Source organism: Acanthisitta chloris, unplaced genomic scaffold, assembly GCF_000695815.1.
Source record: "Acanthisitta chloris isolate BGI_N310 unplaced genomic scaffold, ASM69581v1 scaffold2914, whole genome shotgun sequence".
NCBI lineage: Eukaryota > Metazoa > Chordata > Aves > Passeriformes > Acanthisittidae > Acanthisitta > Acanthisitta chloris.
This window is the reverse complement of record NW_008670850.1, coordinates 19,664-42,588: the sequence shown is the minus strand read 5'-3', so window position 1 is coordinate 42,588 and position 22,925 is coordinate 19,664. Positions and strand designations below refer to the sequence as shown.

General features: G+C 40.7%; 1 protein-coding gene across 1 annotated transcript in view; it reads left to right on the top strand.

The window, feature by feature from the left end:
* Positions 1-387: 387 nt before the first annotated feature.
* LOC103801420 (tetraspanin-4-like) overlaps positions 388-22,925 on the top strand; it is a gene marked incomplete at both ends in the record, with an annotated part of 25,760 nt that continues 3,222 nt past the window's right edge. Inside the window, 2 exons of the mRNA XM_009073836.1 lie at positions 388-454; positions 8,254-8,445. Coding sequence (XP_009072084.1) covers positions 388-454; positions 8,254-8,445 — 259 coding nt within the window. The remainder of the gene's footprint in view (positions 455-8,253; positions 8,446-22,925) is intronic.

The following is a 22,925-nucleotide window of genomic DNA, read 5'->3' as shown; positions in this document are numbered from 1 at the left end:
TATTAACTCATAAATGTTGTAGTGCTGTTCTTCTGTAACTGTAGTTGATAGATAACTATGATTTGGAGGAGCAAGTGTGTAGGAGAATACTACTCATAAACCAGCAGGGATTAACCGAATGACTCTTTATTCACTTTTCCATTAGTGGGGTGTCAGCATGATATTCTGTCTTTTGACGTCTTCAATTGTTCCCAAATTTACTTTAGTTGTATGAGACTGCAATTTAGTGGTGGAATTCAACTGGGAAAGAATAATGAATTTCTTAAGGCTTAAGTTCTTGAGGCTCAGTCGTCACCAGGATAACTGAAAAAGCAGCATTTTATATGTTTCCATTATTGACACTATGAAAATGAGTGCCCTTCTTGTGATGTTTCTTTGCCCACATAGTCTGCAAACAGGACTTCAGAGCTCTTTCCTGGTAAAACACTTGATGTTTTTCAGGCTCATGCACTGGGTGGAATATCCTAAAACAAAACCTGCTTGTAGGAGAGAAGGGTCTAAAAGGAAGAAAAGCAACAGCATGAGCTATTGACCTGTGTTTCTTCTAACATTTGACAAGACTGCAGCAGAGTTAGAGGGCAGTGAGGGTATGAGTCCCAGGATGTCATGCTGGCAGACAGAACACAGGTTTGGATTGTAATGCTCAACTATCTGTGTTTGTGCTGCTTGCCTGTCATGCAGGATATCGAGTTCAGATTCACGGAAGATGGGACGTCACGTCTACTTTGAAATCAGGTCGAGCGCTACACACTGTGTGGCACTAGGGACAAGACACTGGCTTGTAAAAGAGAGGCAAACAGGATGTTAGTTGGGGAGAAAATGTCTAGTATGACATTCAGACTGGATCCTTGGCTGTTTTTCATCAGTATGGTGACCAATCCGTCGTGCTGGTTGATACCAGTGGGGAATGTAGGCCTGCAGCTCTTGGAGGCATTTGGCCGCTGCTGGTGTACATAATGGCCTGTATTGCAAGATATGATTTTTTTATTTGAAACTAATTTTTAGAAGAATGAAAAGAATATGGGATGGTAGGGCCAAACAGCTAGTTTCATAGTGCTTTTAGATTTTTACTGCTTATATGCAGAGTGGAAGAGATTGCCATTTGAAATGCTGTGTGCTCTGCTCAGTTGTGCTCTTTTAAAACCTCTTCCTGTAAGTCATAGAGATATTAGTGGAAGAGTTTAAAAGTGAAACCAGACAGACACCAGAAGAAAATCAAATTTTGACTTGAGAGAACATTCTGCAGTGAGTAGATGTTCTAAAAGAAAGTGTTGAGTCTGGGAGTAGAGCAGCACCTGTTGGTGACATGTAATTAGTTGGAATATCTGTCTACTGGGTGGACCTTGTGCTCACTGAGACCAGACATGTCCTGCCCTTTCCTTTTGTGCAAACCTTATGATGTGCTCTACTGCTGAAATCCCCAGTCTCAACAGACTTTTAAGGTCTAGCCCAAGACTTGATGGATTGAAACCTTTTCTATCTTTTTTTCTGTGTCTCTGAAAAGACTTTTTCAGGGGACAGTGCTGACTCAGCCAGCCTGACAATCAAGATGCATGGATGGAGCATGGGGTGGAAGGGACATGCTTGCATTCAGTCAAGCTTTAAAAGACTGTTTAGCCCCTAGGGTGGGAAATCAGGGAGACTATTTGCAACCATCTAGAGGATTCATAAGCCCTGTTCTCAGTGATTTTTTTGATGCAAGTTATGAGACAGCTCAAGTGCTCTGAAGTGATGACAGCTGAGAATTTGCTGGCAGCTGCCCAAATTCCATAAGCAATCCTGCAAATATGGGCCATGGCATAAGCACTGTGCAGTTTGTAGTTTACCTGTTGTTTGCATTAACACAAGAGTCTGTTACGCCTGGGCATAAGTTCTAGGATTTCCCTGAAACTATTCTGCGAAGGATCTAGTAGAGTGGGTATGTAGAGGCTAGCAGGTTGTACTCCAGATTTGCTAAGTCTTGAGAGAGAAGAGGCTGTGTGGGATCTGCATGCCAACAGGAAAAGAAACACAGCATTTATAGGTCAAATGGATCCAAGGGAGATAAAGAGATTTTGAATTTTTCTAAATTTGATAATTTATGAATAGATAATTACTCATATAATTATGTGATAATATATGAATAGTTCTGATAATAAATAGAAGCATTTGATAATATATTAACAGACCATTACATTTTGGGTTGAAATAAGCTACATCTTTATGGATACAAAACCAAGAATAGGATATGCACTTAAGGAGAAGCTCTTTGATTGTTCTCTGTATCCATAACCCTGTCTCTGAAAATAAGCTGATGTCAAGTCAAGCAAGCAAGCAAGCAGAAAAGAATCAAACTCCATCTCTAAGTGAACATTCAAACTAGGGAGGTGAAGAGGGTGAAGTAAGGAGAACATACAAATGAACAAAGGTTTCATCTATCTGAGTACCCTATTTTTGGTCACAGCTGCTCAGGGATACTTAGAATATAAGAAAAAAGGAGGGACAAGACAGGGCACTTTTTACCAGCTGCTCCAATTAATGGTTTAAGGTCTTTCTCTGCAAGGGCTGCAAGAACAGTATCATATTTTTAAGACATCTGCAAGGGCTGCAAGAACAGTATCATTTTTAAGACGTGCTAGGAAACCTTGCCCTTATTTGATTTGTGTAATCCCTTTTTGAACCTGCTTATATTTCGACATCCACAAAGCCCCTTGGCAATTAATTCCAGAATTTAATTAAATGTTTCGTGAAAAAGAACTTGCCTTTATTGTTTTTCAGCCTGAAGACCAAATAACCTGTAGCTTTTATAATCTTAAGAAAAAATGAGTGATGATCCTGGCTATTCACCTTTCCCCTCCCATGTTGGTGTTTATGGACTGCTACTGCTCCAGTCTTTTCACTCCCAAGAATGTGGTCCTTACCAACTGATCTTTTTTCAAGTTTTTTCTTCCTAGATCTCTTCAAATTCTTGCTGAAAGGACATAGCTCAGATCATGGCCATTTTGTATGAGGTTTGCACATATCCTTTACACTACAGAGCTCTAGAGCCTCAATATGTTAAGGGTAGAAATGTGCTTCAGCTCCCCATTTGCTACTCCATTTAACTGTCTGAAATCAGAGGCACAAAGGGATTCAATTTTATGCCATCCTTTGTTACACTTCTGTCTATCATTCTATATTTGTTAAATTTCAGGTCTGTGACTAATGTAGGAAATACAGCTTGTGCTACAGTGTGGTGACACTACTAGTTCATGTCACACAAGCTCTGCCTAAGTGTTGATCCATGTGGTGGAACATCACCTGCAAATTCAGTCATCCAGCTTACTGGTAGTCATAGTGATGTGTGGTGCAGGTGGATGTTTCCAAGGTCTTCAGTAGTCTAATGGTCATGAACTACCTGCTTGAAGTTGTTTTCCAGAAGTGGCCACTCCTTCCTCCTAGACAGGCAACAGCTCCATGGACAGGTCTTTGCGTGTGTTTATATAGAGCACCATGGCCTCTGCATTTTGCACACATGCTTCTGCTTTTTCCATGCAAGATTCTTGGTTCATTTCATCCTGTCAGTGTATATATGCATTCTATATCCACTTTCTCTATGTGTCTAGCTGTAAGGAAGAGTAATTTAAGTACTCCTAGTACTACAAGAGCATTTGCTGGATAATGTTCACATCGCTACTATGGATACTTAGATGCTAATTTTTTTCCTTGTGTATTCTAACTGCATACTTGGAGGGGGAAGCATATTCATGCAGGTGGGATTGAGGAAGCCCTTCTGGTTTAAATATGTGGAGGCTGGGGGAAAAAAATCCTCCAAGGGAGTTAGTTTAAATGCAGAACAGCTGGTCATACCTTCCATTTGGATTCTGTTATCGGTGTCTTTTTTAATACAGGAGAAATGTTTTTTAGCTGAAAGAGGAAGTATGATGAGTAGATCCTAATCAGATACAATACAAGAAGCCTCAATTAGATTCATTTTCCATGTAATCAAGCCACTAAAAAACCCACTTAAAGACACCAGCACCATTATCATGAACAATGAGGCAGTTTCCCCTGCAGTATTTTAAGTGTGTAGCTGTGACTTCAGAATAATTTTCTCCACCAACATGCATATATCCAGGGCTGTTTGGGATTACTTTGTTTATCATACTGGAAGATCAATTCTAAATGTATGCACTGAAGCCTGAATAATTTATTTTCTAGCCCATTATAACACTTTGGAGGGTCTAATTCCATAGGCAGGTTTTCTGCACATGTGTCTGTGTATCTCTTGGGAAAGAAGAGACAGACTCAATCTATGCTTTTAGAGTAAGCCACCTGCTTTACTGCTTGACTCTGCTGTATAAATGCCTATGAGAAATTTGTCTTGAGCAGAACAATCCTCTCCTTCCACAGCCAATTGCAAAGTCCGAGGTGTCAAAGAACCCACTACTGGTGTCTTTATACACACAATTTTGTGACTCAGGCACAGATGTACTGAACAACCTATTCGAGATTTACATTGAGGTCTGTCCTGGAACAAACACTTGGCTCAAATGTCCTGAGTCTTAAGGCTATGACAGTATTCCTTTTGGTGTCCCACTGTTCTGGCCTTAGAATAAAAGATTTTTTGGGGAAAAAAAAGAAACATTTGCTGGGGAAATTGCCTTGCTGGTAAGAGAGTGGATTATCGTGAACCATTAGGCAAATAATGTGTTAAACATTTCACAAGCTAATTTTAAAAAAGTGCTGTTGTCAGTAGCCTGACATCTTCCGAGGGGATTTTTTGTTTTTAAAGTCAACTCTGCACTCACCAAATGGAGTCAATACAGACTCTCATTTGGCTGCCAGTAGATCATGTTTAAGCTGTAGACTTCTTGCAAATCTTTTTGTTTTAATGTTTTCTCTTTTAACCATGACAGCATCACTGTCTGCATGGAAGCCCACAAATTGTCAAGAGTAGCCCTGTTAATGGTTTTGGGTTTGTTTAATTTCACATCTCGACAAGCCCTGAAAACTGTCAAAACTTATCATCTCCTCACTCTGCTTCTGACTGTTTGGCACAAAAAAAAGAACGTGGGGGTGGGGTAGGGAGAGAAAAAGTGGAGGAAAGGGAACATCATAAATAACTATGTAAAATTATCTGTAACTTAACAGTGCTTTAGATATCAAGAGGAAGAAGTAAAACCAGACAAGCAGCATAGAACCAACTACAAGTTTTCTTTTGGCTCTGATCCAGAATAAATAAAAGCGATCCCTCTAATCCCTGGATTTTAGACTGGGAATTAGGCTGTTGTTCAGTTCAGAAGGGGGAGTAGGGGAGCAGGGAGCAAACATTTTGAATATTTCAGACTAGAAAACATTCTGCTATTGTTGGAAAGGCTCCTGTGGCTGTCTTGGTTCCACATAGCATGTCTTTAGCCAGGTGCTTGAGTGTTAAAATGGCCATTGGGCTGAGACTTACAGGTCTGCTTCACTCCTTGGGGCACAGGGGGCTTTAGGGAGCAGTTTAGACTAAAGTTAAGGGCAACCTCTGTTTCTCAGGGCCTGGTGTGACAGCTTAGCAAATTTATTCGGGAAGCATGAGGGGATGTTCTGGTGTGGGAAAAGGAACAGGGCTGAACTAAGGTGGAGCAGTCTTCAGTAGTGTGTGCTGACACTGTGAAATCCAGTTTGAGCCAGATGGTTTAATGTTCAAAGGATTCTTTTGTGCACTTCAGGGTTTGGTTAATCAACCTAAGGAAGAGCTGTGCATTATCTCTTCAAAAATAGGAAGATAATGAGCTGCTAGAGAGCAGAGTATCTCTGAATCGGGAGCAATGTAGTGAGATACTCCTGCTGACCAATTGACCTGAAATATTCATCCTTGATCTAAATGGGTACAGCCACTGTCGTCGTATTTTGCATGAACCATGTCCTGGTTTTATGATGTGTTGTGTCACTGACTGGTGAATTTCCAGGTTCTGCAAACGAGAATGACTTTGTAGGGAGATGATGCTGGATTCCAGTGTCCTGAGGGCAATGATGTCTCAAGCATTATGTGTTGTACATCATAAAGAATTTAGTGGGTGATGGAGGAGCAGGCAAGCAAGTCTTGCAAGACCCACCTCCTGTAATACGAATGATAGTGGTAGGTGTTGGTATCACTCAAAGCAGTGTAGCAGCTACCCAGGGGGCACGAAAGGTGATGAAATAAGCTGCCTCTTATTGGTGCTGTCGAATTGCTTCAGAACAAAGAACTGAAGATAATAGCTCAATGTATTGCAAGGTCATGCCTCTGCTGCTGTTGGGCATCCGCCTTCGTTAGGCTTAATTGGGCTGTTTGTGCAGCCTCACTGTCCCTGCAGCTCCAAGGCTGAAGAGGCAGAAGTGCAGTTGTGTTTTCCATCCCATTCCTCAGCCAGTTTAGTGCTATTCCTGACTATTTCAGTGCTCTGACCAGCTCAGTTTTAACTTGTGTGTCTGCCACCTCTGCTTAATGCTGTTCTGTAGTCCAGTAGACCTTCAGAGTTTTATTCGCATTGTAGGGAATTGATTCCTAATTTATTTCCTTTTTTTTTTCCCCTGTGGGCTGTGATGATAGCTTTTGTTTATATCCTCTCAGTTGCCCTAAATGGTTTTCTATGAGTTATTTTCTTTAAGTAGCCTTCCCCCTCCTCTCCCTTGGTTATTCTTTAATCATTTTGGACCATGTTAAAGATCATGGTCTGTAAGAGGGCAGAGATTTCCAGTGTACATCAGCGTGTGGACTGTCCCTCCATGGTGTTTGTAGAGGGTACCTGTGAAAGGGTGAATATGATGATGTGGGATGCCTGTAATATGAAAAGACTGGTGAATGAAGTGATTTGAGTGCCTGTGTCCTGGAGTTTGTCTTCTCTCAGTGGAGACATGCAGGTTGATGCAGCTGAGGTACATTGCAGTGAGGTATAGTTCTGTTCCTTAGTTCTGAACAAGGTAGTCTGGTTAGCAGCTAGGGTAAAATGTCCTACCTTGAGACACAGCTGCCTTGATTGTCCTTTATTGGAGGAGAATTCAGTGGCATTCAGAGACAACCTTAGTAATTAGTGTAAGAAATTGCTTTGGCTTTTGTGTTTCTCTTCTGTATTTCATTTCTGAGACTTAGCTCTGCCCCAGGATTAGTTCTATCTCTTTTTCCTTCCCTGGTTCATGAGCTGCCTTATGTTCATCCACTTTATGCAGATATTTAATGGATATGCTCCTGTGTCTGGCATACTACTCTGTGAACACAATTTCTTTCCTAGTCTTTAATTGATTTGGATAATAAAGTGCAATTATAAAACTCAATAAAATTTGGTTATTTTAAAGGGAGAGCAGGAAAGAAAGAAAGCTAAGTGATGCTCTGCTCTGTGACTATAATAATGCAAAATCCCCTTTGGTTTAATTCTAGCTAATTGCTCAGCTTTACTCAGACTGTTACCATTCTGCAGGCTCTCTTGCAGTTACAAGCAGCATGCTTATAAATGTTTGCATTTTTGGAAAGTTCCTTGTGTATATAATAACTGTAAATTTTACGTTTTTGTGGTGGCTGCTGCCTGCACTGACATCCTCCCTTCTCCCTGTTCACATGCTTGGGAGCCTGAACTACTACTCCCCCTCAGACTTTTCCTAAACCAGCCAAGTCCTTTTCCAAGGACTGAGTTACCAATCCAGTGGTCACATTAGGAGGAAACATCTGTTTGGAGTTTTTTAATGTGGTGGGAGGATTCTCCCTCCTTCTCTGGTCCTTTACACTCTAAATGCTTTCTTGCTTCCAAGGGAGGCTAGACCTTAGACCTGAACTAAGAAGTGTGAAGTATCCTACTGGGGGGATGATCTGGCAAGATTTAGGGTTGGACTTGATGATCTTTGAGGTCTTTTCCAACCTGGTTGATTCTGTGATTTGTCATGGCATGTGCCAGGGGTGGGAGATGGCATATTGGGATGGGAATAACAGGGTATTGAACATGCTTCAGCCATTCTAGGCAGCTCCCTGAGTTACCTAAATAGGACAAAAATTTGTTTCAGTCCCTTTGAGAGCTGAACCTTTGGGAATTTCTCCTTTACTCAGTGTCTGCTTTTTCACTAGAGAGGAAGAGACCTGATATCTGATGTTGTGTCTTGGATTTAGGGCACTGCTGTCTTTTTCTTGAATGTTTTATGTTACTGATGATTTCTCCTGTATACATATTTTCTTTCTCCTTTGTTTTCTGTTCCACCACTGCCACATTGCTATGGATTAATCTCTGGGGTTGCTTGTATACAATAACTGAGTTTCTTTGTTTCTCTTTGTTTTCCCAGTTGGGAGGCTGTGGAATCCTTGGTGTAGGCATCTGGCTGGCTGTTACCCAAGGGAACTTTGCCACCCTCTCCTCTTCTTTCCCGTCCCTCTCAGCTGCAAACCTACTGATCGTCACAGGGACGTTTGTCATGATCATTGGCTTCGTGGGCTGCATAGGCGCCATCAAAGAAAACAAGTGCCTCCTGCTGAGTGTGAGTATTAAACTGCTATGCCACTGCACTGTTTTGCTGCCTTAAAGTGCTGGTGCTATTCCAGTGCATGTTACAGTGACTGGGATTTCAACAGAAATTGCCCACATGACATTGATGCCGAGAAAAGGCTGAAAAAGAACTACCCCCAGACTTGTATCTCAGAGGTAGCAGGGATTTGTTTATTCAGCACTGGGCACAAGGGGGATCGCTCCACCAAACTTGCGCAACCAGAGACAAAAACTTCACAGTTTATATATATTAAAGAGCTCATGCATATTCATTATTTCCAGGAATAGGTGGTCATTATTACAATTAGTTCTTGGAAATCATTATCATTATCTCCTCCCACTTGGCATTAGTCCCATGGTCTCTGGTGGTCGTCCGGGGGTCGTTGGGAGGAAGGCTGATGGTCTTCATCAGCTTGACCTTCGAGTTTGGCACATACTGCTAGGTCATGAGTCCAGCTGCATCTAGTTTTTCTTCCTTGTTTTACGCTACCTAAGCTAAAATAATGCCCTAAGTTCTACCCTTTTCATGCTTAATAAACTAAGACAATTCCTTATTAATCAACCTTTTTCTTCTTGTTTATTCAGGTGCTTTCTACCTGACTATCCCCTATCCTACTCTTTGCTTTGGCTATTCGATTCTTGTTATCAACATGGGTGAGGTGTGAGTCACCTTTGAATCAGGCTTCGATCGCTCTAAGGAGCTGCTAGGTCATTCCTGACTATGCTTTCAATCTGTCCATAGAGGGTGAAACTTGCAAGTGTGGTATCATTAGTGGTGGTGTAGGTTTTCTTGAATTCCTCAGAGAAGAGGAAGAGGCATCTTTTGCAGTGTATTCTTGAATTATTTTTTTACTCAGCTTTGATAGGTATCTACTCCAAATGTCTGCCCTGGTAGGACTGATGATCTGATGTCCTGGGCAGAAAGATCATGGTAGGCAGGAAACACTATGAAGAGGTTGATTTTGGTTTACATTGAAAATGAAGCTGGTTTTGCCAATCATTACCTCTCAAAAGGCTGAGATGTCAGGAAGCAAAGGTACCAGCGTAAGGAGACTGCTGTGACACCAAAAATTAATAAGGTGCCAGCTGTCCATGATTTCACAGAGGCTTGAGCCACATCCCTGGTGTATTTTATCAAAATGTAATTTTATGCCACTCAAAACTGAAATTTAGGAGTAATGAATGCCTGCTGTAGTTGGTGCTAGTGTATAGTTTGCATCCTTTTCAGCTTGAGGACCAGGTGATGTTGCTGCTCAAGTCTAGGCTTCACAGTGAGGTTTGGCAAACCTCAGAGTGAAGTGAAGTTGGAATTCACTTTGGTGATCTGGTGATGCCTTTGTAAAAGGCTGTTCCTTACTGTGCTTCACATATTCCTTTTGTTCCCCTGGGAGCTGCAGAATGAGTTGTGGCACACAGCCCCTAAATCTCCAAGTGACTGTGAGATTCCAAGCCTCAATAGAGGACTTGTTCCAGACCCCTGCCTTAATTGGTTGTTTCTGCTGATTTTTAACCAGTCAGGACTAGTCAGTCTAGGCTAGTAAAGATTGTTTATATGGCAGGTATGTGGTTTGAAACTAAAATGGACAATACAAATCAAAATTAAGGCAGTTATATAAGATTGTTTATATGGCAGGTATGTGGGTTGAAACTAAAATGGACAACACAAATCAAAATTAAGGCAGTTATGTATGTGGAAATTTAAACTGGGAAGGTTGAAGTCAGAATCTGAGCCTTAAAGTCCTTGACATTTTTAACAGTCCTATAAATACCCACATTGTGGAGAAGGTGTCTGGCCAGCCAGATGTAATGGATTACAGCTTCAGTGCCAATGCAGCAGGAGCCCACAGAGTCCTGAGTCTAATGGTATAGCTCATATGTACACAATTAATCCCCTATTTTGTGCTTTTTTGAAAGCCTAGCTCAAGTGTACCAGCAGTGAGTGGTGCCTTCTTGTGTGTCAGGATCAGGTCAGGATATGGCAATGAATTCTTAGTACTGGAAAAGTTTCAACCTTTTATCTCATATGGTTTGTTGGCCCTCATCTCTCCTTTTGGGAAGGGCAAAGACTGCCTGGATAAACCATCACTGCTGCAGATAGGATGAATGTACAGAGCTGACCCTAGCTGGGCATGCTTTGAGGGAGAGATGCAAGTGTTGTCAGGTATTGCCTCTCCTAATATATGCAGCAAAATACTCAGACTCTAATGCCCTTCGATGCATGACGTAAGGACTGTATTGATGGATCAATTAAGTAATGCAAAGGAATCCAAATTAATTTAGGAACTCTTTGCCTGGGAGAATCAGGAAGCTTGATCTGATTTGGTACCCTCATTTCACTCTGTCTGCGTGTCCTTACCTTTCTGTACTGTAGCTATTCAGTGTGGCCTCTATTTTACTCAATTTTCTTCAAAATTGAGTTATGTTAGAGCTGATTACAGCTACTTTAATTCCAAATAAGCCCAGCTGTAGTGGGTTGAAATACATCTTCATTAGTCTACATTGAATTCACATCTTGTTTAGTCTAGAGTAACTTTCCACAATGTGCATTGGTACTTCCTTCCCCTCAGTAAATACCAGTGAGATTTTTGAGCTCTTCTGCATTCCTTTATTGTGCCCATCTCTTTTGGAAGGGAAATGGATGGTGGTAGAAGCTCCTGTTTTGGGGAGCAAAGCCTTATCATGTAAGTTTGTCCATAGTCTTCCTTTCTCCAGATTCTTTTGGAAGGGAAATGGATGGTGGTAGGAGCTCCTGTTTTGGGGAGCAAAGCCTATCATGTAAGTTTGTCCATAATCTTCCTTTCTCCAGATGGATGGTTCTATTTTAGTAGTGTTTGAAATAGTGTTTTTAAGTTCAGGGCTAGGGCATTTAGTTCTGGCCAAGTCTAGTTTTTCTAGATAACACAGGTAGCAAAATAAATGCTTGAATGGAAGAATTTGCTGAATATCAAACCAAGGCTGTTCTTAGGGTGTGTGGTTGCTCCATCTCTTCATCCTTTTCTTACTCCACAGGTGTTCCCACCACTGTGTTCTGTCAAAATGAAAATAATCTCCTCCCAAACTGTCTGGTTTTTGTTAAGCATCTCTGAAAATTCCCCTTCTTTTTTAAGAGGATTGTTTTGTTGCAGTTGGGTTGTGATAGGATTTACCATTTAACTTGTAAAGGGAAAACTGCTAAGGCTGCCAATATTTATGTCTATGACCCGCAGTGTTTAGCAGTCACTGCAGGATCAAGTCTTTACACTCCTTTATACTACCCTGGACACCACTTAACATCTGGCTTTGGTACTGGTAGTAGCTAAGATTGCTTTTGGAACTGAATTCCTGTAATTTGTGTCTCCAGAAGGTATTGCCATAAATGTGACACGTGTGACTCCGTGATTTGTCATGGAGTACGTTGTCTTGCTCCTGTGTGATGTCACTGCCTTATCTTCTTGTGCAGCATTTGCTTTAGCTAACTCTGTAACTTTTTCTGCCATTTGGAAATAGGAGGTTTGATAGGACACAGATGGAGAAACTGAAGTCTGTCTGTACAGGTCTTTAAGATGGGATGGTAGAGGCTATTTGGTTGTATGGGTAGTATATTCTGTTGTGCTATTCACTGGATAATGTATTTGGATCATCTATTCTGTAGAGATAATTAATCTATTGGTCTGAAGCTTCACAGATTTACTGACTAGAAAGGTCTTACCTGGTGCCCACCAGCTAAGGAGCTGGCAGATATTCCTTACTCAGTGGCAATGTATAGTCAGGACAGTGCTTCACTGATCTCTTAAGAACAGGCTCATTCCTATTTCTCTGCATTCAGAGGAGTAGAATAATACGAAAATGTTAAATAGAGTGTAAAGAAAACATTAAAAGGAAACCTCAGGCATCCTATGCATTCTGCAAAAATATGTAGATGGGGTGAGTTTTGCAGCTGTCATTCTAAGATCTCAGTGAACAAAGAATGGGTGTTTGCACTGGTTCTTATTTGCTCCAGCTACAATGTGAAAGATAAACTTTTCTGTTACTAGATTTCCCTAGGGAAATCAAAGGCACAGGCACTGGTGAGATAAGACACAACCTGGTATATGTAATCTTACATCTGAATGTAGATGCAAATTGGTGAATGAGGCAGGTGAACAGTGCTTTCTTGCTTCAGGAAAGTTTGTTTGACATTTCTGCTAGTCTTGTTGCTCAAGAGTATATAACAGAGGTCCCTCTGCTACAAGCTCAGCTGGAATCAGAAAATGACAGCTTTGTTCTGATGGGTTGGATCACTGTCCTGACCAGGTGACAGAGGTTATAAGCTAAGAGTCCAACTTGAGCAGGTTATTGTATGGACTTCTACTGGGTTTTTTTAATATTTGATCCTGCATTGCTGGATCATCTAGCTGTGCTGCAAATCTTTATGGAGTATCTTGACACAGAATTAGGAATCTCTCTTTGCTCATTTTCCCTTTGGAGATGTGATATAGTTCTAATGTCCATCAGAGGCATTAGCCATATCCATCATCTCTGTGAATTTTAACAAAATGTTTATCTTGAGTGCACTTAACCCCATTGCAAAGCATGTGCTTTCCAGCTAGGGGCAGGTCCTTCAGCAGCTGAGCCTCAGCTTCTGTACCACTCAAACACAATCAGTGATGGTCACTTGATCATAGTGCTGGCTTTAGGCAGGTGCTGTATGTACACTCATTTCACTATGCCAAAGAAATTTGTGCCTGATAAGTACTTTCATGCTCAAACATTGACCTAGCTGATCCTTAAGTGTCTGTGTAAACATTGTCTTTTAGGTTAATTGCTTAACATCTATGTTTGAGGAGCTAAATTGCCTGAATTCTTTGTATTTCGTACATGTTTAGCAGAGATCTATATTTGTGTCTATATTCATTGTTCCATGGATAGTCCAGGTTAAAAGTCTCAGCCCTAGACATTAAATCATGATGGATTATATAATAGCTGTATTACAGTATCCCCTGCAGGCAGCCCATGAGGATGCTCATTCTGTATAAAACTTCTGGTAAGAAGAGGCACCTGAGCAGTAGAGTTTACCATCTAATTAGATAAGACAAATGGAAAATATTATTATCTCCATTAGACTGATGGGGAGCTGCAGCAAAGTGAAACAAAGTGCATTTCCTGGCTTGCACTGGGAGATTGTGGGAGAGCTATGAAGCAAACCCAAATTGTTTAATCTCAAGTCAGTGCCTTTATCATCTTTCTGTGATAACAGCAGAACATGTCTAGCCATCCTGCATGCTTCAATGACCTTTAAGAAGCATTTAGTCCATGTTTCCATAATAGCTATGACAATTTTGATATCTTTTCTCATATGTATAGTGTGCACATGATAAAAAAATACCCAAAACCAAATGTATATATACCATCTTTCCATCACTTGCTACTTAAATAAGAACCCATGTCCTAGAAGGAAGGAGGATCCACAGGCAGTTATTTCACCCTCAGATTTTGTGACACTTTTTTTTTCCTCCAATGATTTTTTACAAAGAACACATTCTTCTGCTTCACATTGGGATGCAGCCTGGCCAATAATCCATTTAAAAGAGGTGGAGAATGAGGGGATTCTTCACCATGCATTGCCTAGACAAGAATATATTAGAAAGGGGAAAGGGCTTGAAGCAGACAGAATGCTGATTCCCCTCTGCATTACCCAAGGCTGATTACCCAAAGCCAGCTGCCTTCTTACAAAGCACCAGGGTTGGGTATGTTCCATCACATCAAAGATTAGATAAATCAGAAAATGGCTTAGATACACCCTCTTCCCCCTTATTCTTGATTTGTGGATAACCCTGATTTTTATTGTAGAAAAGCTGAAACAATGGTTAATGAGAAGGGGAAGGAAAATAATCATTAATAGACAGATCTGTGTGTTCAGTTTAATTTAAATGAGAAGCTCGTGTTAATAAGTGAGTAGTTCATCACAGCTGTGGAATTAATAAGATCAGAATTAAACCTTGATACTAGGTCAAGACCAGCTGTGGAATGTGCTGATGCTTATATACATATCTGAATGACTATCCAGACATCAAAAGATTCTCATTTATGGAATAGTCCAAGGGGAAAATGAGTGCCCATGATGTTTTGTACTGTGCTGTCGAGAGTTTTCTGAACTTCAGCTCATCTGTAAGTGAAATAGCAATAAAGAAAATGAGGAAAAAGTTAATGAGTGGGAAGAAGAGAAGACTAAAAAACCTTCCTGTTTTCAATAGTGTCACCAAATCCAGAGAGCTAACAGTTGAAACTTCATTGATGACAGGGAATTTATTTCAAATCAACTAAATGGAAAAGAAATAGCTCATGAATGACTTCATCTCAGTAATTTAATGCTACAGATCAAATAGTAGATTCTCATTCCAGTTTAGCACATTGGCTGGTGTTTTAGCAATCAAACTAGCAAAATCAGAGAAAGAGTGGCTGCAGCCACAGCGGCAAGCAAGTAATGCAAAGACCAGGCAGATGCCATACCTACAGCCTGGGAGCATCCTCCAGCATGTCTAACACTGTGTGGTGTTGTGTTGCATACGAAAGCCCTAACATGCTACCTGTATGGACTGTAAGGACTGGGCATCAGTCTCCCCTAGATTTGTTGTTTCTGCTTTCAGTATTTAGCTCTCTCTGCTTGGCTGATAATGAAACTCAGGTGGGGGTGGAACCACTCTGAGTCCTCTTCTTCCTCCCTTCTGCAGCTCTGGTAGCAGTTGATCAAAGGGCCTGGGAGGAGAGGTGAAAAAGATCAAAGCTGTTTTCTTTCCCTCCTGTTTTCAGGCTTGAGCTGAGGCTCAGTGTGTGTTTCTTAGAGTAGTATTTAATTTTCTGATGCAATACCACTAGTGCCTGATGTGCTTAAAATTATAGAATCATACAATATCTTGAGTTGGAAGGCACCCATAAGGATTATCGAGTCCCAGTTACCTGTTCCTGGCAGGACTACCTAACTAAACTAACCCATGCAACTTCGAGTGTTGTCCAGATACTTCTTGAACTCTGACAGGAGTGACCAACCACCCTCTCAGTGAAGAACCTTTTCCTAATGTCCCATTCCTTTTTGTAGTGCCAAGACACTGCTTTATGGCAGCCAAAGTGTGGCAGCACCTTGTGCAGGAGTCAGTGGAGCTATGCTAATTGAGATCAGTTGAAGGTTTAATCTGTTTGTCTAAATGGCTATCAGTGTTTCTGAGTTCCCAACTCCTTGTTGATTAATCTATTACCTAGTTGTTGTTAGCAGTTTCTCTGACAGTCTGTGCAGGCTCAAGTTCCCCTGTCACTTAGGTAGCCTCCTTCACCCCATCTTTGGTCTCAGCATGTAACCAACCCTCATGTGCCAGAGGTTCTGAAAAGCAACCTGGTTCTGAGTTATTTCCAACTGGAGCCAGATACCAAGCCTTATCTTGCCCTGCTACTGTCTGTAAGGATTTGAGGTGGGTCATAGATACCTCACTGCAGATCAAATTCCCAGGACAGTTAAGTAATCTGGAGAACCTCATGGTGGAAGAGCAGAGCATAAGACTACATGGTGGTCAGGAAAACACTTTCCAGGAAGCCTGTTTTCTGCCAGAGCTTGCAGTTTCTGGGCAGATTGTCTAATCTATAAGACTGACCTCTGCTGCTTTTAATGGGCTTTTGCTCCAGGCCTTGGATCACGTGCAAGATCTGAAAGGCAACAGAATTACTCCCATTTTGAAAGTAAAGGACAGGTAACCTGTGTGTTCCTTGCCAGCCCAGACATTCGTGTGACTTTTGAGCATAATGTTTGATAATTATTTTTCCTCACAATAGAATTATCTCCTCAGATAGAAAGCCATAGACTTACCAAAGCAGCATGTGTGCTTGTATTCCCAGCCATTGTTTTGTTGTTTTTAACCACCTTAATAGTGCATCCGAAATTGAAGAGCAACATTGACTTCTTTTTCTTGATGGATTACAATTACCTGAACCTCAGAAAAATGTTAACTCTGGAGGTAAAAACTTGGAGGCAAGTTTGTGTAAATCAGTGATGCCTACACAAGGTATAGCCAGAGCTGATTTGATTCTATAGACATTTCAGGTCCCCAGTAGGAGAATATTACCAGCTAAAAGGCAGAATTAGGCAAGCCAGACTGACTGTTTGTTCATTCTTTAAGCTACTGCCACACTGACCCATGTGCATCTGATGCAGCAGCTTGTGTAGCACATTTGAGAACAGCAAACTGGGAGTAAAACCAGCAGTAGAATTTAAATACAGGAAAAATACTCTACCTTGTCCTTTTTTTCTCTCCTGGACCATCTGCTTCTCACCATCTCCTTCACTTACACATACATTGCAGTTTCTAGGCACTGTTTTGAGACTTCTTGAAATAAGTGAAATTTTCTATTGTTATAACTGGCAGGTGAGGTCCCACTGCAAGCTCAGCTCAGGGTTTGCAAAAACATGTAAAGGGAGAACTGCAGAATAGCACAGTAATTTTTTCCTCTTCAGCTCATCATATGTCAATAACTGGCAGGTGAGGTCCCACTGCAAGATAGCACAGTAATTTTTTCCCCTTCAGCTCATCATATGTCAGCTGAGCAGCATGGTCATGTCATTTGCCCTTATCATCATGGGGGAACTTCTGTCAGTTTGCCCAGCACTTGGGGTCAGCCAGATGTTCAGTGTGAAGAGGAGTGTGAAACCAGCCCTGCCAACCCACTTGCTCCCCACTCAGCTCTGCTCCTCCTCTTGGGGTACCCAACTGTCCCATCCTGTTTCACGCTGATGCTCCAGATGACAAGAAATATCTTCAGGGAGAAGAAGCTCCATTTACTAAATACACAGGTGATGTTAAAGTGGGAGTGAAAGGTGTAAGTTTAGACACTAATGAGCATTGCATGTCATCACCATAGATGGAGAATACTGGATTACACCCAAGCCAGTGTTTTTTAGTTGTATTGGCTATATCCAGTGTGTTATGTGTTAGAGGGACTGAAGCAGCTGCTTTGTCATTAGTGGAGTGGTACAGGGACTTGTAAGAGCTAATGTAATGTTGATTTCTTCTTCAGTCACTTGTACTTCATAAGCAGAATGAGTTTCTGTCTTGACTACTGTAAAGATTGACACCAGATCATGTCTCACCTTTGCATTATATTTGCAGGAGAGATGAAGCAACCCTTAAAGAAGTCAAAGTCCAACAAGATCTTTATTTTTGCTAAGGAATAATAATCTGTGACCTGTCAATGAGCCCATACCCACCTACCATTGTGATATGAGAGCTATACCTGGCTAATATTTGATGACACTTCATTAATTTTCAGTCAGTTTTTGGAGAATCTAAAAAAAAATGATTAGAAATGGTATAAAATGTCAGTTAAAATCCTTTGGTGCATAGTAGGGGAATATCAGGTCTCTCAACTCTCACTTGCTAATGCAGTAAGACTGAATTATTCCAACTGAAAGCAGTAATGAGACTAAAATGAAACACTGTTAATGTGTTAAGACTGCATATGTTGTATATCTTCCCAGAAATAATTACTGCAGATTTCTTTGAGCTTTATTGATCAGCAGGAGTTTTTGCACATTCATGAAGAATATAGTCCAAACATAAACAGAGCTGTGCTATATATCCAGCAGGCATAAAGCATGCAAGATTTTGTCACAATCAGAATGAATGAACTATTAAGGCTTTTAGAGAATAATAGGAGATGAACTAAATTTAGATACATGCCGTGTTCATAATGGAGTTTCTGTTCATAAGTTTGTTCTTGTACATTACTGCCTTTTTACAGTTTATGAGCAAACTCATCATTTTTATGCTGGAAAAAAAATGATCGTGAGGCTAAAGAGATTTACTTCTAAGGAAGTACTCAGAGAGCTAAACAGGCACAGCATGGCAGAGAGAGGGCTCAGCTGGGGCATAAATCTACAAATATTCAAGAGGTCTAAATACTGTGGGCAGAAAGGAAGGTGCATGGTGCTGCAAAGGGCAGTAAGTAGGAGCAGTCGTATGGAACTAACATTCAAACCAAGTGTCAGCAAAACCTTTGGTACTGAGATGAAGAATTAGAATCCACTGTGATGGTAATTGATAGAAGCAAACTCCCCTTTGCCTTTCACTCTGAAGTTCGTGTGGTAGATTAGTATACTGGGATTTTATTGACTGTAATTCCAGTTATTGTTACAGTCTGGGCACTGTCCTGTCATTTCTCATTCACTGCTCTGTCTCTTTCTCTGCAAGTCTTCCAGGCTGCACAGAAAGTCACTTCTAAGTACAATTCCAATAGCACTTTTTCTTCTGTTCTCCTCTCCTTGCTCAGTACCTTGGTAAAGAAAATCAAGGAATATTTAAAATAAACTAAGCAAACCTTTCATAATGTTCATATCCTAGTCCCTATTAATATATCAGATCAAAATGCCTTTGGGGAATTATAAATTAAACTTCTTGTGAGAACTCATGATACATTAAACATTTTTGCTTTCAAAAGTGGAAGAAAGTTTCTTTTTTTGTTTCTTTTTTTTTTAAGTGCTGATAAAATCTGTACCATATCAGTATTAATTCTGTCAAAGTCATGTACCAGTATGTTACAAAAAAGCTATTATGGGAAACCTTTTGAAATGCTTGAGGATGATCTTCATACTGCTCTGCTTGCAAAGCCAGATCTAACATTAGCAAACATACCCTTATAAGGAGTGGTTAGTTCTCCAGTACCTGGAGTTCTTTTTTTCAGTATCTCAGTGGGAATTCTTGCAGTGATCCTGACTTTACTTAGGTGGCTTGTTTTTTTCCAGAGTGTGGAATATGCAGTAAATTAGGCAATAGTTTATGGCATTCAGAACCTCTAACAGTGTTACCCCTTTTGGTGCTTGACTTTATGCATCTGAGTTTGTTGATGGATCTGTTGTAATTTGGTTAGGAATGGGGATGCTACACTTTTGCAGGGAAGAGAGAAGACTTTCACAATGCCAGCCATGGTAATGAGGCATCTCCACTCAGTCCAGTAGATATTATTTCAATGTAACTAATATAATCTATGATAAAATAAAGGGAAAATTGCAAAGGATATTAAATTTAAGGAAAGTTCTTCATTTTCAGGCAGCTTGGTAAAGTGTGGCTACTATAAAATCCATTAAGCTCTTTTGACTTTGGTGAAGCTCTGTGAATTTGTAGGTGTCCTGGTTTCAGCTGGGAAAGAGCTCGTTTTCTTCTTACCATGACAATAGGTAAAGGTTTGACTTCATTTATTCAAAAAAGAGAGATATCATTTACACCTTCAGTATTAAAGATAGGATGCTGTCCCTAAAAAGAAGGTTATGTGCAGGATGTGATGTGATCTTTGATAGTATTTCTGCTCATATCAAATTATAGTCTAAAAAGCAAGCAGAGAACTTTCAAATGTGCTTTTGTCTCAAACTAATATCACCTTCTTCCAGAATAAGATAAGGCTATGTCTAAAGAGCTTAATCCAAGTTGAAGCTCCCCAGTAGAGGAGACATGTACATACCAGAGGGGAAGGAGTCCCATGGAGGGGCACTATGATGATTATGAGACACATGATGTGCAAGGACAGACTGAGAGAGCTGAGTTGGTTCTGTCTTAGGAAATTAAAGCAAGGAGGATATTTTATTCATGTCTTCACCTACAGCTTCTGGATTCATGGGGATCATACAAGAGGTAACAGACACAGGTTACAACAAGGGCAATTCCAATCAGAGATATAGAATATTTTTGGAAGCATGAATATAATCAAGTATTGGAAAAAGGTATCCAGTGAGACTGTGGATGAGTGTCCATCTTCATCCTTGGAGATGCTCATAGGGTGACTGGACACAATGCTGTGCAGCTCCATCTAGTTGACTGTGCTTTTAGCAAGGGGTTGAACCAGACAATTCCCAGAAAGGCCATTGACAACCTGTGTGTTTCTGTGATTCTAAGAGACTGTCTTCTAGCAGCCAGAGCTGCTCTATTCTTAGATACCAAAGTTATATATGTACACATTAGGACCAGGCAGACAAATTAAAAACTCTCCCAGTCAATGAAGTTAGAGTTCTCTTGGAAGTCCAGCTATCTTACCCAAGAAATTCTCTGTAATTCTTTCTACCTGAAGTGTGTATTAGTTGAAATTAAAGCTGATCAGTAAGGATTTGGTAATCCATCCTCACTAAAAGGCAAAATGCTTGACTGTATCAGACTTGCAGTTTATGCTACAGAGGAAAAACTGCCTGTAAGTCTTCTATTTTTTTTTCTTTCTTCATTCTGGTAGCTGCTGCAGATGAAGAGCAGTTATCTTGCTCAAGCACTTTCACAGGAGCAACCTACCTGCTCATGTGTTTTACTTCTTACTGTCTCTGTCAGAGAAGAAGCTAACTGTCCACCTTTTAGACAGTTTATCAGTGTAGGCACTGTGTGATGGAAAACAGCAGAGGCTGACTCTTAAAGTTATTTGTTCAATTTCTTGAGTACCTTATGCTAATTTGTTTGCAGTTTGGTCTAAACAATTTATTTGCTAAGCCATGAAGTTTAAAACTATTTTGGAATGTATCACTATTCTAAAGAGACTGCTGGGTTTTGGGTCTTCCTACTACTTTCATGTTGTTTGTTGAAGAGTTTTTGAATAATACTTTGCAAGAAACTTCTGTCTCCTGTCATTAGCTAAGCTGAGAAGAGGCTCTGGCACACTGACATCTTCCTTTCTCCTCCTGAGACTGACCTCCACCAAACTAAAAACATTATTTCAGTCTAAACACAGCAGTCTTAGTTTTGCCATCACTTATATCACATTTGGTCTCATAGCAAAATGCTAGGAGGCTAACAAGATGATCACACATTGGGTTTTCTGTTGTACTGGGTCTCTTTTGCCTTTGGGAGACTCTGAGGAGATCAGCTACTCTTGACATGGAGAGATGTGCAATTTGAGCAACATGATACTGCTATTGAGAAGATTTGGGAAGGAGAGGCAGTAGGGAATCAGAGGATCCAATCCTGTGTATTACTGTGTGATGCTCAGTCCTCATACAGAGAGACAGGTGTCTATAACATTTGAGAAACTAGGGAATCTTGTTTGTTTGGGAAGGAAATCTAATGAACTTGTTGTTCTGTGCCTTTGTGAGCTGTGATGGAAATGTGCTCTAAATGATGTACATAGGGTACAGTTCTTGATTCTCCCTCTGATAGTAAGAGGCTGGGTAAAGGAAACTGGAAGTAGTGGATCAGAAGCCTGGTACAGCTCCTATGGGGATGGAGTTGAAAGTTGGGACATTCTCTAGCAGATTTTTCTCTCTGATACCAGGAGGGTGGTACATATTTACAAAGTGGGCTTGGTAGCAATTGCCTACTTCATTTTCCCTACTCCTTTAAATGGGAATCTGTGGGAAAGTCATGGGCCTTGTAGAACACAAAGGTAGCTGCTGAGAAACTGGACTTATCTTTCTTCAGGGTTGGAAATCAGCAGTGGTAGACAGAAAGGCTTCACCTTACCTCCTTCTCATCAAAACTTCTGTGGGGTTATTTCAGGTGTAATTTATGAATAGCTGAGCAGTAGGTACCTCTTCACTGAACCTCTACCAGGTTGCATCCCACTGTTTGACAAGTAGTATGGTAAAGCATCTCCCTGTACAAGGTCAGATTAATCTTTTTTTATGGAGTCTCACATGAATGCTTTGCTTTGAGATTGTTGTTTCTCCATGCATAAATCTTTATTATGCCAACAGCCTACAGCCCCAGTGAACCAAACAAATCTCATTTTTATTCTCCTCTGTATTTATCACCACAGTGAGAGAACTCATTTGAAAAGGGGCTCTGGGAGTTTCCAGCAGGTATGGTGGGGGTTTAGGTGCTGTGAACCTTTACTGGGTTTGTGTTTCTTCCTTTTAAATGTGAATGGTGGCATGTGCCAGGCTGTTTCTGGCCCCAGATTGGTCATCATTCCCTTTGGGATGATACTGAGGATGGAACTGAAAATGAGCTGTTGTTGGAAGGCACTGTGGAAATAGAGGAGCAGGTTGTGCATATGTACATGCATGCACTTTAGTCTGGTGCATCAGATGATGTGCTGAAGACTGCAGGCTAAGCTTTGCAGCCAGCTCAGTCTGAAGCCTTGATTTCTGCTTTCCAACTTGTTGGTTTGAGTTCAGGTACAGTTCTTCTTTAGAGAGGAATGACAAATGTGCTGACATGTAAGTGCTTTTGTAGCTTTTACCAGGTGATGAATTCGAAGCCTCCACCTTGTGGCTGACCTCTGGTAACTTACCTTTAGAACAAAAGCTACAGCACAGGTCTCTCCTGTCTGCACACAGGAGGATTATTAATACGTGTTAGTTATCTGTGATATAACTGTGTGGGGTTTGTCAGTGAATGCAAAATGGTAAAAAAAAGCTAAAACTACACATTATATAAAAACAAAGTATTTTTTCTATGGAGATAAAGGATAATCCTACTTATCTAGGTTTTGACTTTCTGAACAGTGTACATTAATTTAGTTTCACTGTATGACTTCTAAAATCCACAGTGCATGGAACCAAAT